The 18,336-nt window shown below is 36.2% G+C and overlaps 2 protein-coding genes across 2 annotated transcripts in view; one reads left to right on the forward strand and one right to left on the reverse strand.

Moving 5' to 3' along the window:
• LOC100366840 (transmembrane protein 164-like) overlaps positions 1-9,751 on the reverse strand; it is a 28,674-nt gene extending 18,923 nt beyond the window's left edge. Inside the window, exons 1-3 of the mRNA XM_085497889.1 lie at positions 9,085-9,751; positions 794-910; positions 575-656 (exon numbers count right to left, since the gene is read on the reverse strand). Of these exons, the coding sequence (XP_085354015.1) occupies positions 575-656; positions 794-910; positions 9,085-9,429 (544 nt within the window). The 5' untranslated portion in view covers positions 9,430-9,751. The remainder of the gene's footprint in view (positions 1-574; positions 657-793; positions 911-9,084) is intronic.
• Positions 9,752-10,038: 287 nt separating this feature from the next.
• LOC100366993 (methylosome subunit pICln-like) lies at positions 10,039-16,654 on the forward strand. Its single transcript, XM_002741463.4, has 5 exons — positions 10,039-10,260; positions 14,205-14,419; positions 14,542-14,631; positions 15,757-15,948; positions 16,070-16,654. The coding sequence occupies exons 1-5, from the start codon at positions 10,142-10,144 to the stop codon at positions 16,147-16,149; spliced, it is 696 nt and encodes a 231-aa protein (XP_002741509.1). The 5' UTR covers positions 10,039-10,141; the 3' UTR covers positions 16,150-16,654.
• The last annotated feature ends 1,682 nt before the right edge of the window (positions 16,655-18,336 follow it).

Genomic DNA, 18,336 nt, shown 5'->3' on the forward strand with positions numbered 1-18,336 from the left:
AACAAGTCTGAGAGAGGTCCACATGTAGTACCTATATATGAAATATCAAAGCAATTGGACCTGCTGTTTTTAACAAGAAGTCGAAAATATCACTTTTTATTAAAAATTACAAAAATATTCACTAAAATTAGAGAATTAAAGATATCATCACGAAATTAGGCAGAGGGTTCTCCGAACCCGTCTATTCACATAGTTCATACCCACCATAGACTCCGGTCAGTCAAAATGACTATTTTGAACTGTAGGCATTAATCAGCAATTCTGCCAATGACGGAGAGATAAAATCTAGGTCAGGGGAAGCCCCATGACCCCAAGATTTTTTTCTCTTACGTCACGAACCATGTGACCGAGGTAATGTGGCGGCGCCATCATACCCTGATATTCACTCTTTCTTTATCTCCGCACCGACGGGGATGAAGTCTAGCAGCTCTTTTCCTGTCCGGGTTTCTGGCTTAGGTTGCTACCGCGGCCGCGGTAGCTGACACTGTGGCTGGTAGGATAAGTTTTTCTTATTATTTTTACCCCCGTGTGACACATCGGACATTTCACAACTTATATTTAAAAATATGCTTACCTCCACATCTCATGAGGTATGGTGGAATTATAAAATATATCAAAATATGTTGAAACCAATAGACTTCTGTTTCAAAAGGCATCTGTAAGAAACAAGTGATGAATTGAGTGAGTTGTCTGAGACAAGATGACTCATTTCGATTTTGGTGTCAACTTTACAATATCAAAAATTTTTTATCTTGGCAACAAATACGCGGTTTGATGTGTGACACATACTTACCAATCTTGTATTGACAACAGGAAATACAAGTGCTAATAATGCACCATTTAAAAAATGTAAATGTAATCTGAAGAGCACTAATACTGTTTTACTTGGTGGAGCTGCCAGTAAATAAATCTGCAATATATAATAAGTTTATCTGTCATTTGAAGGTTATTTACAATTATATTATAACATTATAACAGTATCAAGGTCCCGAACCAAGGATATGAATACAATGTTGTTTTTGAAAACGAATAAAGGAGGAACTATTTAAAAAGAAGAGAAATTGTTCAATAACAAGTATATGATACTAAAATCGGCATCAAATAAAATGGTCAGTTGCCAATAACAGCGGGTTTCAATATCAAAATAATACAATTTTGTGAGGGCATCGTCGTCTGCTCTGTCCGCTAAAGCGTGCTCGGTCGAAGCGTTCCATCATGTACGCTTCTAGATTCCGCAACTGATGCCGCTGTGCTGGTAGCCTCCCAACTAGGTCGCCCTATCATGTCGATGAAATGAGGTTAACCGGGTGATTAATTCAAGCAAATGCGATAAACAGAGTTGGGATATGTCTACAAGTACAGAGAGATGATTTTTTTCTGTTTTTGTAGTGAGTAGTACTATACAATTTGCAAAACGAGGTCGATGAAAGGCCGAGGTGACTTGTATCTCTCAGCGTCGACTTCCCGGTAAATGTCAGTCCGGGGCACAGTTTGCATAAACAAATGAAAGTATATCCAAGTTCTCATGTATCAATGTTATCATCATGTTTTTTTATTTATACGGTCAGATTTAAATCACAGTTGGTTCTCTTTCTAGAATGGCACCCACTATTTTTCCAGCCATGTTTGTTCGTTCGTATGCCTGTAAGTTTCGTTTGGCTTCAAAGTATTTGTCAAATCACCGGCCTCCCATAGAATTTGAAAATGACCTCTGCTATTACAGACAGTACAGTTGCCAATAACATCTGCCTTGATACTTTGAAAACACTCGTGAGATGGGGTAACGATACAACTACATTTGTACGTACATGTATCCAGGGTACACACTCCTACATACAGTTGACCCAGCCGGTCTACTGCGGCTTTCTAGCGTAGCGTAGTGGAAGGCCACGGCGGACACGATACGGCGGTACCAGTCACAGTGTGCCTTTCCCTCGAAAGATCACAACACAATGCTATTCCACATCAAACGTCAGTCACTCGTTCACTCGCGATGTAAATAAATTAAATACAATAATATTTGATGGATTAAAACAAGTTTCTTTATTAGCTTGTCAAATGAGATTATGGAAGACAGGAAGACATTTTAAATTATTCAGATTCACGGGCCAGTGACGTTGAAACTGTTCCGTTCACTGTGGATTTTCTGCTTTTTAGTGGCAGCAAATCCACTGGTATTGACAACGCTACAAAATAACAAGCCATGCGAGGCACAGTCCCCGTTATCGAATTTAAGATATATAGTTTTGTTTATAGTAATATAGCTGGAATATAAACATGTCAGGAATATGATTATGATGATTGTTTAACATTTAAATGATTGACATTTGTATCTGACCGTCAAACTAGTATTTAGAGATATTGCTCTTGAACAGCATTAATTAAAACAAAATCAGCCATTTTGAATACATGTATAATGAATATATAAAATTTGAACATAATCAGTCACAGCATGTCAGAGATATGGCTCTAGAAGCCCATTTATTAAAACAAAATGGCCACTAGTCAGCCATTCTGAATCCGATCTAAAAAATAAAACTAAAACAAGCCATGCATGGCACAGTCCCCGTTAGTTATCAAATTTACGATATATAGTTTGTTTATAGTAATATAGCTGGAATATAAACATGTCAGGAATATGATTATGATGATTGTTTAACATTAAAACGATTGACATTTGTATCTGATCGTCAAACAAGTACTTGTCCATATTGGGAGATATTGCTCATGAACAGCATTAATTAAAACAAAATCAGCCATTTTGAATACATGTATATATTTATAACATGATGTATAAAGAATATATAAAATTTGAACATAATCAGTCAAAGCATGTCAGAGATATGGCTCTAGAAGCCCAATCATTAAAACAAAATGGCCACCAGTCAGCCATTTTAAATCTGATCTGAAAAATAAAATGACGTGCATCAGGAACCCGTAATGTCTAATGTATGTACCAAGTTTGAACGAAATCCATCCATTCGGCCATTTTGAATAGGATCATCAAACCAATTTATCTGTATATCTATGACATGATGTATGAAGCAAGTAATCAGCCATTTTGAATACATGTATATATCTATAACATGATGTATAAAGAATATATAAAATTTGAACATAATCAGTCAAAGCAAGTCAGAGATATGGGTCAAGAAGCCCATTCATTAAAACAAAATGGCTGCCAGTCAGCCATTTTGAATCCGATCTGAAAAATAAAATTGTTTGCATCAAGGTCTCATAATGTCTAATGTATATACTAAGTTTGAACAAAATCTATCTGTAAACAGCCGAGAAATGCTTGATTTTGATGATTTTTTAGCACAAAAATGGCCGCTATTCGACCATCTTGAATCAAATCGTGAAACAAATTGATGTGCATATGTATAATATCATGTATGATGTATGTGTGAAGTTTGAATATGATTCGTCCAGGCATTTCTAAGATACAGGTCCGGACGCACGCACGTACGGACAGAAACACTGACGCACACGGGTCAAAACATAAGTCCCTGTTTTCGGACGGCGACTAATAACGTGCATCAGAAACCCGTAATGTCTAAAGTATGTACCAAGTTTGAACAAAATCCATCCATAAATATTTGATGATTTTTTAGCACAAGAATGGCCACCTTTTGGCCATTTGTAATAAGATCGTCAAACCAATATATCTATATATCTATGACATGATGTATAATGAATATTTCAAATTTGAACATAATCAGTCAAAGCAAGTCAGAGATATGGCACTAGAACCACATTCATTAAAACAAAATGGCCGCCAGTCGGCCATTTTGAATCTTATCTGAAAAACAAAATGATGTGCATCAAGGTCCTATAATGTCCAACGTATATACCAAGTTTGAACAAAATCCATCTGTAAAAAAATGCTTCATTTTGATGATTTTTAGAACAAAAATGGCCGCCATTCGGCCATCTTGAATCAGATGGTGAAACAAATTGATGTGCAAATGTATAATAGCATGTATGATGTATGTGTGAAGTTTGATTGTGATTGGTCCAGGCATTTCTAAGATTCAGGTCCAGACGCACTCACGGACGCACAGAGGTCAAAACATAAGTCCCCGTTTTGGACTGCATCCGAATGGGAACTAATAATCACGCCTCATGTCGCACAAAGTGAGCTTTCGCCCATTATGGGTTGGCGGGTCATTCATTATTGCTTAAATATAGCATTTCCACAAAGGTCACAAGACCATGACTAGTCGGCTGCCAGTCGGCCATTTTAAATCTTATCTGAAAAACAAAATGATGTGCATCAAGGTTCTATAATGTCCAACGTATATACCAAGTTTGAACAAAATCCATCTGTAAACAGCCAAGAAATGCTTGATTTTGATGATTTTTAGAACAAAAATTGCCGCCATTCGGCCATCTTGAATCAGATCGTGAAACAAATTGATGTGCATATGTATAATATCATGTATGATGTATGTGTGAAGTTTGATTGTGATCGGTCCAGGCAATTTTAAGATTCAGTTCCAGACGCACTCATGGACGCACAGACGTCAAAACATAAGTCCTCGTTTTGGACTGCATCCGAACGGGGACTAATAATCACGCCTCATGTCGCACAAAGTGAGCTTTCGCCCATTACGGGTTGGCGGGTCATTCATTATTGTTTAAATATAGCATTTCCACAAAAGTTACAAGACCATGACTAGATGCCCCACATGATACCATTCACTAAGGTCACAAGACCATGACTAGATGCCCCACATGATACCATTCACTAAGGCCACAAGACCATGACTAGATGCCCCACATGATACCATTCACTAAGGCCACAATACCACGACTAGATGCCCCACATGATACCATTCACTAAGGCCACAAGACCATGACTAGATGCCCCACATGATACCATTCACTAAGGCCACAAGACCAGTGACTAGATGCCCCACAAGATACCATTCACTAAGGCCACAAGACCAGTAACTGGATACCCCACCTGATACCATTCACTAAGGCCAAAAGACCAGTGACTAGATGCCCCACCTGATACCATTCACTAAGGCCACAAGACCAGTGACTAGATGCCCCACCTAATACCATTAACTAAGGCCAAAAGACCAGTGACTAGATGCCCCACCTGATACCATTCACTAAGGCCACAAGACCAGTGACTAGATGCCCTATCTGATATCATTCACTAAGACCAAAAGACCAGTGACTGGATACCCCACCTGATACCATTCACTAAGGCCAAAAGACCAGTGACTAGATGCCCCACCTGATACCATTCACTAAGACCAAAAGACCAGTGACTAGATGCCCCACCTGATACCATTCACTAAGGCCAAAAGACCAGTGACTAGATACCCCACCTGATACCATTCACTAAGACCAAAAGACCAGTGACTAGATGCCCTATCTGATATCATTCACTAAGGCCACAAGACCAGTGACTAAATACCCCACCTGATACCATTCACTAAGGTCACAAGACCAGCGACCAGATGCCCGACCTGATATCATTTACTAAGGCCACAAGATCAGTGACTAAACACCCCACCTGATACCATTCACTAAGGCCACAAGACCAGTGACTAAACACCCCACCTGATACCATTCACTAAGGCCACAACTTGTGACAAGACCAGTGACTACTCGTAGATGCCCGACCTGATACCATTCACTAAGGTCACAAGACCAGTGACTAGATGCCCGACCTGATATCATTCACTAAGACCAAAAGACCAGTGACTAAATACCCCACCTGATACCATTCACTAAGGCCACAAGACCAGTGACAAGATGCCCCACCTGATACCATTCACTAAGGCCAAAAGACCAGTGACTACTAGTAGATGCCTCACCTGATACCATTCACTAAGGACACAAGACCAGTGACTAAACACCCCACCTGATACCATTCACTAAAGCCACAACTTATGACAAGACCAGTGACTACTCGTAGATGCCCCACCTGATACCATTCACTAAGGCCACAAGACCAGTGACTACTAGTAGATGCCCCACCTGATACCATTCACTAAGGTCACAAGACCAGTGACTAAATACCCCACCTGATACCATTCACTAAAGCCACAACTTGTGACAAGACCAGTGACTACTCGTAGATGCCCCACCTGATACCATTCACTAAGGCCACAAGACCAGTGACTAAACACCCCACCTGATACCATTCACTACAACCATTCTATGACATGACATTTATACAAATTCTGTTATATAAAAAAATAATCACACTAAAAAAATTACTAGGTCTAAACAACGTGTTGCACATGTCAATAACTTGTTGTCATGACAGGAAAACGGAATGCATGAAATCCAGATTGTGTACGGTAATTGTTCAATCTGTAGTCCTACTCTATTACAGTTTTCTCACTAGACACAAAGCATTAACGATTTATATTATTGTCCCAGATTATACAAAGCTGTCCCCCAAAAAAGCAAAATATAACAAAGAGATATTCAATGTATTCAATGAAAAAAAACATTGCTTTAATTTTTTTTTCACAAGAAACAATTCATGAATAATGCTTTTGAGAACACTGTCTCCAATATACAGAGAACAAAATACATCATGTTTCTACCTCAAACTCTATGTTCATGTGACATGAATGCACAATTGTATATTTTCGAATTTCTAAACTTATGGAAACAATTCTGCACTACATTTTTATTTTCTACTGAAAAATGACAATACCAGTTAACAGCTTTTAAGACACCCAACTGAACTTAGTTACGTATCAAATTTGCACTGAATAACCATTACCTATTGCCAAAACAGACTGTTAAAAACTGTTATATATCTTTCATATCAGTAGGAGTATCTGTAGAAGCTTTCAGTAGACGATGCGATAAATGCTGTGCTGCAAACAGAACAATCGCTGTCTTGGATATATGTAACAAAATTTAACGCTAACCCTACGCTAAGTACATATGAATCTAGATATGATGTTATAAAAACACTTGGCAACTAGAACCCCCTCCCCCTTCTTTAGCAGAAATAGCAGGTCACTCTACAAATTTATTTTTAAAAGTGATCCACCACAGGAATTATATTACAGGGCTCGAAAATAGCAGTAGCCCAAGCACTTACCAACTATCGTCCTACCTAGGGCTACCATTTTCTAAATTAAGTAACCCGTCTGGACTACTAGAATTTTACAGCATAATAACCGTTTTTTACATTTATCAGTTTTCCCTCAAATTCATAAATTATCGCAAGGAATACAACATTTATTTATTTGTCCTCACACTTGTTTGAATTGTTCTAAGCACCTACCAAACCTGATATAGCCAAATATAGCCATGTGACTACCAGCTTTTAAAACTGGCAGGCTTCCATGAAATGTTGCACGACTACCCTCATAGTCAGTCTATGGATACCATATTTGCTGTATGAGTAGCAAATGCCTAGGCCAAAGAAAATATACTTCTCATTCTAGGGATAATTGAAAATGGTGCAGTGACAGTTTTTTTTTATAATTAGACAAACATTTATTAAATGATGCTTTTGAATATATGCATTAAAGGTTGATTTGACAAAACATCCTGTGAAACAGTGAGCAAATATTTCTCCATTATGCTGTATGCAACGCACTTCATCAGTACCCAAAATTAAAAAAACAATAAACATGTGAGGCACAGGTTTCAAACCAAAGTATGTGATGCAAGTAGTGATGAAGCAAAATTTATTTTTTTGGCCTAGTGTAAATTTCAGGTGTTTCTATGGTCAAAATAAATTTAAAAAAAAAAATATTTTAATGAACCAGTATAAATACAATTTTTGGTTCATATACGCTTCTATAGAAATTCAATCATTATAGAGATAAGCTATTATTGTAATACAACACCCTTAGTGAAGCTAAAAATGCATCAGAATTTTGCTAGCTAATCTTATCCACTATTTTTAAAAAACTACTAAAAACAAATTGTAATTGTTATGTAGATGTACACATGTATTTAACAAAACAATATGAAGTTTAGACTATAGTGGCGTTCACGTTAGAGATCTCGGCACGTGCCGAGACTCGGGACAGAGTGGTAAATCTAAGAAAACATAAGCTGATTCACACAAGTATGAAATGACGATGATAGGAAATTCAGATATACTAGTATATGGTCGGATGCTGTAGTAATGAATGAAATGAATGCAAACCGTCGTCAGCGACGCATATTTATGTGCTGCTGCAACCGCTATTTTCTTGCAATACTACATTGATGTGAAAAAAATAATTGTGTTTTGAATCTTCTTTGCCGTTCATGTGCACGATGGCTCGTAATAAACACCATAGCAACAAATGGATATAATTTCAAAGTAGCAATTAATATTATCATCATATGCGTATCGTTTTCCATGTTTGGGCCAAATAACAGATCGACGAATGAAGGCGTGATTTTGGCACGAGCCGACTCAGTCCTAAGTGGGTCCCGAATAACGTGAACGCAACTGCTGCAATCCCTCTGCAAACACAACGGATTAAAAATTTCGGCACGTGCCGAGATCCCGTAACGTGAACGTAGTATATATGACTATTATGCAGGTTGGGGAGGTCTGCATATACAGCAAATGTACTGTATTACAAGCAGCAGTAAATTTAATGAAAAATACTATTATATATTTTCTTAAGCAAATATTCAGCCATTGAGAAATCATACCTAAATAATCTGAATTTGGTATATCAACAAAATACTGAATTAGTCAACGATATACCATCTTATGTATGAAATATCAATGAAATAATATAGTTAACAAATTGGAGGGTGGGGTCACAGAGACGTTGGTTTGTTCATATGCAACAAGATTAGAGTAATATTTACATATCGGCCTCGTGACTCGTTCACAACTTGTAAACATTGCCACGCAGCCGGTCACGCCATTTTAGGATCACGAGATCGTATTAGAAATACACATTAAATATGATCATCATATTACATAATTTCATGCTGGAATCAGTGTTAGTATTCGAGGCATATACATCCATAAAGTAGCATCAATGGATTACATCGAATGTTAGTAAACATCCAATTGATACAATGAATGTGGATGCTCTCAGTTACACCATAAACACCATACTGCATCGCCCAACTCACCTGTATTGCCGTTAAAACATGACAAGGATTCAGAAGGAATATCACGGTCCTGGAGGCAAATTTAAAACCAATTTCCACACCAAAAGTTAGGCATATGATAACTAGTAAAATCCGTTTTCCAACAACGCGGTCACTTTGATCATTTTTTGGAACTTCTGGGATCGTTAGATGTATCCATGAATAGTACATTTCAACCATGGCTATTGATGTGACTATTACTGTTTCGATCAGACGTTGATAAATTCCCAAAAAATTGGCACAATCCGGACCCCCAAAGCCAACAAATTTGGGGTCTACTCCACCATATGCCCAATCGAACATGCCTTGCCAATTATAGTAAGACATCTTCACAGAATGTCGATCAGTTACACAGGAATTACGCTCGCTTCACGGGCAGATGAAAGTAATTACAAATTTACAGACGATCGATGAGGTCCAGACTCGACCTGGCGGTTTAGGTACGCTTGTAACCGCACATCTTGTCAACCTTTAACACAGTGTGGCTCCAATGATAACAGTCGGTCATTACCCACGTGTCGCGAAGTCACCAGTTACTCGAGATAGAGGTGCAAAGAACGAGCTCTCTTTGTACCGAAATACGACCGGTACGGTATAAATAACACAATACAAACACGGACAATAAATGACCCTTGTACTCTTACGCATCCTGCACAGAAGCATACAGACACACTACTACTTCCATGAACTAATATCATAGCCATATGAGAACTACTTTTTTCATTGCAGAGTAAAGTAGGTAACTAATACTGGTACTAATGGATCAATACTTGTCAGCGGTCAATTAAAATATGTATCTTTGTGCTTATCAGGTACGTGTTGTGTTATAATAAACCAAAAATAGAAATTATCAATCCGCCTAAGTAATACGCCTTAGCATCTACTGAATCTGAATGTAACGAAGAGGATGATTGGTGAATTTAACTCTCGTAGTTCGTTCTTACGTATCAGGAATTCCCCGCGAGAGTTTGGCCATCTGTCGCTGTGCGTATGGAAATCGTGTGTTTCATGTGCTCGACTGCACAGTTGTAAATATAATATGGTTGTCGTCACGTCTCTTCCACCGCCAACTGAAGGGATAAGACACAAACAAGAAAACACATCGGCGAATATCGATGGAAAGGATATGGGATTAGGCACGTTATTTATAACCGAAAGGTAATGATGTAGAACCACTACAACATGCTTACACAATCATTTCACAATCTTATTTATTATAGGTGATTCGCAGTGTATTATTTTAGATCACAGGCTTCAATGTGTCCATGCGTTCATAATTCAGTGTTAATCAACGTCCTAGACGGACCATTGGGATTTTAAATTGGCACATATATATTACATAATTTGTGCAAAAAATATCAAATTTGAGATGTAATTGTTGCCACCTATAGGCTACACCACATATGCTGTTAATGCATATATTTTTAACTGTTTTTTAATTTCACCATTTTCACTGATAACTCAAATCTGCTAAATTAAATCCATATGAACATGTAAAATAACAATAGTACTCAGTGTTTGACTGAAAAATTTGTGAACTTAAAACCAGGTAAATATGCTCAAAATATCAAAATGGGAAATTAAAATTTGACAGTCACCAAGAGTCAAGCAGTATTGGAGGTTAGCTCACATCAAGGAGTGACATCATAGACTAGCATTATAAAAGAACCAAAGGTGAGCAGATAATACAGAATATGACATCATGAGTATCAAGCACCTTTTTCTGAACAAGTGATATCTGATAACAACCTTTTTATTACATGACCAACTCTGGGTGTTAAAGCGACATAGAAATAGTGATTTGCCGGACATACGCTTACGAATCATATCCTATGTAGGCTTGACAGCTAATCCATATTAAGACCCCATAAAAAAATCGTACCCTTGTCGAACATAAAATTTGGCAGTTGTTGGACAACCACTAGTGTAATTGGACAACTGAATTAAATACTGGTTGCCCATTATGACAACCATGACAATATAGAATTTTTTATTTAACTTAACAGGTACTAATAATATTATTGAACCTACATCTTTAGTAAAAGTTTTAGGACAAGATCCAAACTTGAATTTGAACTGATGTTGTAGCCGCCAGAAATGTATATTATTTGACATAGTAAAGGTCAAAGGTCACCACAATGACTGGATTTTCAAAGGGTGAAAAACATCCAATTTTCATGTGGACAACCAGTTTTTCAAATTTTGACCCCTGCCTGTGTTGCCATTGTCACATGATAATACCAGTAACAATAATATGACTTATTCCACCATAATAAAATAATACATCATCTCAAGGAATGAGTATATAATAAATTACACCAACATGTTGACAACAATACAATGGTATAGTCCTTCCGGACGTGGTTCGAAAAGGGGCTTGTGTTTTGGGTTCTGTACATCTGACCTCATTTCTCGGATATGTCTGGACTGATTTCGTACAAAGTTGGTACAAAGACAAGTCATAATGGAATGCATATACTGTTTTGCTTTATGATAGTTTAAAATTGTTTGCTATTTTTGAATAAGTTAATGCTGTGATGAAAGTATATTCCGCCTTCAATTGTTTGCAAAGTGTGTCTTGTATTTGTGTTTTGGACTTTTACATACATCTTAGCTCAAATATATCCCTGGTCCCAAGTTACACGCTGCTCTGGTGACATTTGCTGAGGAAATGTTTGATCTCTCTGTTTTACTGTCTTTTTTCTCTAAAATATTTATCTTATCTTAATATTAATTCAAGTTCAATTCATTATGTCACAATCAAATATTTTTCAAGATATTGGTGAAACTATTGCTTAAAAATTCCCATTAGTATAACATAATGGTACGTACAGATAAAGGTTGAACATAGGGACACAACTTATATAATTTGGAGGACTGGAGTCTGATTCACACTACTATGTGTTTCATCCTTAGCTATCTTTACCTCTTATTAGTTCATGATGTGGCAGACATTAATTTATTGGCCTTTGTACATACATCCTGAAATAGGGGTTAGTGAAGTGAGCGGTGTAACTTACGGACAACAATAGTCCATTTGGTAGACAAATGGATGGATTGGTGTGCATGTGTGCATACTATCTCATTGACATGCCTGAATGTAAATCAGGATAAGAGATGCAGTTATAGGGATTACAGCCAAAAACAGTAAATAATCTAAAAAAAATCTTCCCCGTAAAATTAATAGAAAGTCCAACAATATAATCATAATTTTTTTAGTCCCAGTTCGAACGCAGTCCGAAAACGAGGACTTATGTTTTGACCTCCGTGCTTCTGTCTGTGCGTGCGTCCGGACCTGTATCTTAGAAATGCCTGGACCAATCACAATCAAACTTCACACATAGATCATACATGATATTATACATATGCACATCAATTTGTTTCACGATCTGATTCAAGATGGCCGAATGGTGGCCATTTTTGTTCTAAAAATCATCAAAATCAAGCATTTCTCGTCTGTTTACAGATGGATTTTGTTCAAACTTGGTATATACGTTAGACATTATAGGACCTTGATGCACATCATTTTGTTTTTCAGATAAGATTCAAAATGGCCGACTGGCGGCCATTTTGTTTTAATGAATGTGGTTCTAGTGCCATATCTCTGACTTGCGGTTACTGATTATGTTCAAATTTTAAATATTCATTATACATCATGTCATAGATATACAGATATATTGGTTTGACGATCCTATTAAAAATGGTCGAATGGTGGCCATTTTTGTGCTAAAAAGTCATCAAATATCAAACATTTCTGACATTTATGGATGGATTTTGTTCAAACTTGGTACATACATTAGACATTACGGGTTCCAAATGCACGTTATTTTATCAGATTCAGAGTGGCTGACTAGTGGCCATTTTGTTTTAATGAATGGGCTTCTAGAGCCATATCTCGGACATGCTTTGACTGACTATGTTCAAATTTTATATATTCATTATACATGTATTCAAAATGGCTGATTTTGTTAGTCCCCGTTCGGACGCGGTTTGAAAACGGGGACTTATGTTTGACCTTCGTGCGTCCATGCTTCCGTGCGTGCGTGCGTGCATCCGGACCTGTATCTTAGAAATGCCTGGACCAATCACAATCAAACTTCACACATACATCATACAGATCAGATTCAGAATGGCTGACTAATGGCCATTTTGTTTTAATGAATAGGCTATAAACAAAACTATATACATGTATCTTAAATTCGATAACTAACGAGGACTGTGCCATGCATGGCTTGTTTTAATTAATGCTGTTCCAGAGCAATATCTCTCAATACTCGTTTGACGATCATATACAAATGTCAATCATTTAAATGTTAAACAATCATCATAATCATATTCCTGACATGTTTATATTCCAGCTATATTACTATAAACAAAACTATGTATCTTAACTTCGATAACTAACGGGGACTGTGCCATGCATGGCTTGTTTTTTATAAAAACTAACGTGTTGCTGGAAAACAGGAGAGGTAAAAAGCTGATATTTAACATAGGGCTCAATGGAAAAGATGCGAGTTCCCCCAACCCCAAACGCCCTCCACAGTTCAATTTTCTATCCCATAGTCCTTTGCAGAATCCAATATTGAGGTAGCACATTTCTCCCCTATAGTACCAAATAAATGTTAGGTAGGTGTGTCCATATCAACCATAGCCATGGCACCCTGTTCTCTTCTTGAAAACCGCTTGACGAGTCGCTTTGATATATTTAACCCTTGGATAGACCAAGTGATGATATCTTCAGTTTTCTGTTTGCCTATCACCATACCATTTTTTGGCTATCCGTAGAGGCTTTCAGCAAGCAATGTGTTATACCAGGTATTTTTATGAAGTCAGCTAAATTACATGTACAGTACATCACATTTCTAAGAGTTGCACATTGACTGAATCATCGCTAATTAAATCAGTTCTATATGAGATTACACCAGTAAGAGTGTATGTCTGAGAATTTTACAAAGCAATGATCTAAACTTAATGTGTAATGCAATAACTTGTTTAATCCAAGATTTCACTTTTTGTAGAATAGTACCTGTACAATGAATTTTGTCTTTTCATATCATGACCATGTAATTGACTTTGACATGTTTGTTTTGTTATTTCTCAAGTTGTTTATCATGGACAGACACAAGTGGCAAAGGCTTTTCATTACAATATCCTGCTATATCACTTCATGCAGTCTCAAGAGATTTAACAGCCTTTCCACATGAATGTCTGTATGTTATGGTTAATGCCAACTTATCTAATGAACCTGATGGAAGTGATGATGAAACACAAGAACCAATAACAGAAATGAGATTTGTTCCAGCTGATAAAGGAGAATGTAAGTTTATATAAAGTTTGATATAACTTAGGATCTTGTTTAATAGTTGCATCGTACTCAACATGTACTTGTACATTTTGATACAATTTATCAACTTGTGTTCATTTGTTTCCTGTTAATAGTAGACGCAATGTTTGATGCAATGGCCAAATGTCAAGCACTTCATCCGGACGAAGACGATAATACTAATTCTGAAGATTCCGAAAATTATGGTATGTAAAAATGTTTGATTTGATCTCGCCACATTTTACTATAGGCTGTAATACATGTGATACCTAACTAACTAGTCGTGTCAAATTTGATTTAAATATTATCTGTTTGTATATGTATGTATTAGGCCAGCCTTGGTCCAAAGAATAAATGAATGTATAGACAAGAAATCATGCTTTAATGTTTTTACACCCCATCTCAAACAGTCCAAAAAATTGTGCTTGTCCTGGCTCATTCCTCATATCTGTAGTCATTGTCTACGAAACATGGCCCTAAGACATAAATATGTACACCATTTGGCTTCTCAATTTGGCTGACTGGTGGTGATATGAGGGGTAAATGTCTGTCCTTGTTTTATGTTTTTATTTTTTAAGATATTGGTTAAGTTTCATCTTGAAATTTAGTCTTATCACTATGAAATATCAACTAAGTTTCATTTGGGTAGCAAGTGCTGTTTTCAAGATATGGAGTAAAATATTCATTAGACATAGTATAAGTGAACAAAATTGAGACAATCAACTGCTGATATTAGAAACTAGATGTTAGTAATATGCTTTCCAAGATCTGTCAATTAGATAAGTGTAGTACATTGATATTATGTGTATAAATCGTAAGTGACTAGTATAGTTTTTCTGCCTTTTTTCAAATCCAGTTAGTATTTTATTTTGCCTGTTAATATTTTTGGAAATTTAATTCTACGAGAATAGCAAAAATAAAATTTATATGATAATTAAGTATTTCACAATTATCTAAATTCTCAATGGATTCTCAGCAGTTATGCTATGTTTTGAATAATGATGTTCAAAGACGTTACTCTAAAATGCATTGGTTGATTACTTTCACAACTTCATACAAATACATCATGGCACAGGTATTTTAGGATGCTTTAATCATTGAGCATAATAAGTACATGTCCATATCGCCTTTGAATGCCATCATTTTTTCTGCCATAATTTTTGTGCAATGTTTATCACATTTCTGTGTTAATTTTGAACCAAATGGACATCATTTTGGGGGATATAAAATCATGCATTCCAAACTTCATTAATTATTAATTATTAACTGTTATTATTTTACTTGTACATAAAAGACATCTGTCTATACTGCTGATGTGTTGTATATTACAGAGGATGCCTTGGAGGTTGGAGGTGATGGAGATTGTAATGATGAATGGTATACAGAGGCAGAGGGTATTGACCATCTTACAGAACAAGGCCAGTCTAACTTACACAGGATAGAAAATTTACTTCTAGAAGGTGCTAACAATCCACAGAATACAATAGATATTGCACACAGTAATGGTCAGGTTATTTTAGCAGGTGAGAAATTGCGAGCAAGCAAGCGAGCAAGCGACAGTGGGTCATGTGTACTGTGACTTAGTCATATTGATAGTGTCATGAGTATGTATCTCAATAGATCTATCGTATGTTTATCCAACAGACACTGCCGTAGATTCAGACGCCATGGAAACTGATGTTAGTGGTGGACAATTTGATGATGCTTCTGAGGCTGATCATTAATCACTTGATTTATGGAGAATAACTGCAACATACACATGGCATCTCAAAACCATTCCAGCTAAAAAATTATTTTCTTTTTACCTTTCATTTGTAGTTTCATTTGTAACATTTCCATTGAAATGTTGGTGTCCATCATCAGCTATTTTTATCTAGTTTGGAAAGTCTCCTTAAAATATTGAGATGATTTATAGAACTAGCTAGTACCTTGCAGCATAGTACTGTTTATTTTGAAATAAGAATAATCCATCCATCCATGCATAGATAGATGGATTGAAATAGTTTTCTGCAGGTAACCATGGTGATCATATCCCAGCACTATAATGTTCTGGGATACAAATATATTTACTGTATTAGTTCATATAAACTAAGCAAAGATTTCTTAGTAACAAGCATAGATGGTACACCTTTAAGCTTATTTGTTTTTACTGTTATTTGTATTTTTGTACTAGAATATCAAATGAATTTATCTTATTAATATCATGATTAAAATTATCTTTTCAAAGTATTCAATCTATTATTCATGTATATTTATTTGCATCAGTAACATGTCGTATGAGTTTAAATGAAATTATTCATTTATGCATGCAACAGGGAGTCAATGAGCTTTCGGTGTGTATATCAGTAATAGATATCTTGAGAACCATTTTCAGTGACAGAGTACTTCGAGAATGCACAGACCTGATTACTTTGTACTTGAAACCATGCATAATAATTACCAGATTTGCATAATGATCAGCCAATTTTTTTTAATTTCTCCATTTAACCCGCAGACCTTAATATTGTTTGTGCTTGGTTGAGAGCGTGACATGGTCTGCGGTATTTGTTGCACCCTCACTGGTGGATACACTCATTCCAGTGAGGGTGCTGTAACTTACTGACCAGGTCTGTTCTCGTATAACTTTGTCGATTTGTGAAGTCACGATTCCACCTGGAGTGTATGGTCTAGTGTCCCAATCTGAGATTGAAGCCTACTCCTAAATTAAAATACCCAGAATTTATTCATTTTGCAATAAACTGTACTCCAAGGCAATACAACGATATTGACCTAAAAAAAGTTGGGGGTCACCAGCCTTTTTTTCGGGAAAATGATGGTTGTATTTAAGTAGCCTGGTGACATAGGCTAAAAAAAATCATATATTGTTAATGATGGAGTACTTTTTGTTTTTCTGAATTATTTAAAAAATCTAGGTTTTAAAAAGTGTCAAAAAATGCATTATTTCTTTAACATTGTGTTCTATGGAATTGTTCTAAAAATAGCAATTTTCAAGAAATATTGAGACAAGTTTGTCAATACACTTAACTGTAACACACAAAATAATGCCATTTCATTGTACCATGGGACATTAGCTTCATGAATGTACATAAACCAATGAACATTGTCATGCAATTTATGACCAATTTTGTCAAAAATTATGACTTGGCTTCTACCTCAATGGCTTCAACTGCCAATCTAGACAGGGTTTGATAACTTGCCCACTGAATAGCAAGAAATTTAGGCACAACTTGGGTTCCTTGAATCCAACAAGGATGGGATAGTGATGGATGCAGGCATATTTAGCGGAGCTTATAGTATTACTGATTGTCCATCACCATCGCCGTCTTTACATTTTCGACTTCTTAAAAACCTTAAACTGTATAGTTCTGAAACTTTCTAGGAAGGTACTTTGGGTGGTTCTCACTCAGATTGTTTCATTTCGTGTGGATATGTTCAATTATTTATAGCGAATATTTTTGTCATTTTTGGTCAAAAATTATATTTTTGACTTCTTCTTGAAAACCACTAGCCCAAATGCTTTGATACTTGGTATGTAGGTACCTTGGATGGTCCTCCCTCAGATTTGTTCATTTTGTGATATTTTCATTTCTCTAATTTTGATGAATATTTTTATCATTTTTGATTTCTCCTTGAAAACTGCTAGTCTGATTGCTTTGATATTGTATATGTAGGTACATCAGGTGGATCTCTGTCAGATTTGGTGATTTTGTGACAATATCTTCAATTCTCTAATTTTGATAAATATTTTTGGTCAATAATGTTATTTTCAACTTCTTCATGAAAACTGCTAATCTGATTGCTTTGTAACTTTATTTGTAGGTACCTTGGCTGAATCTGTCAGATTTGGTATTTTCATGATTATATCTTTAAGGTAGCGGGACTATTATTTGCATACTTGTTTTCATCTTCTA

The sequence above is a fragment of the Saccoglossus kowalevskii genome, chromosome 1, assembly GCF_978046115.1.
Source record: "Saccoglossus kowalevskii chromosome 1, keSacKowa6.1, whole genome shotgun sequence".
NCBI classification, from domain to species: domain Eukaryota; kingdom Metazoa; phylum Hemichordata; class Enteropneusta; family Harrimaniidae; genus Saccoglossus; species Saccoglossus kowalevskii.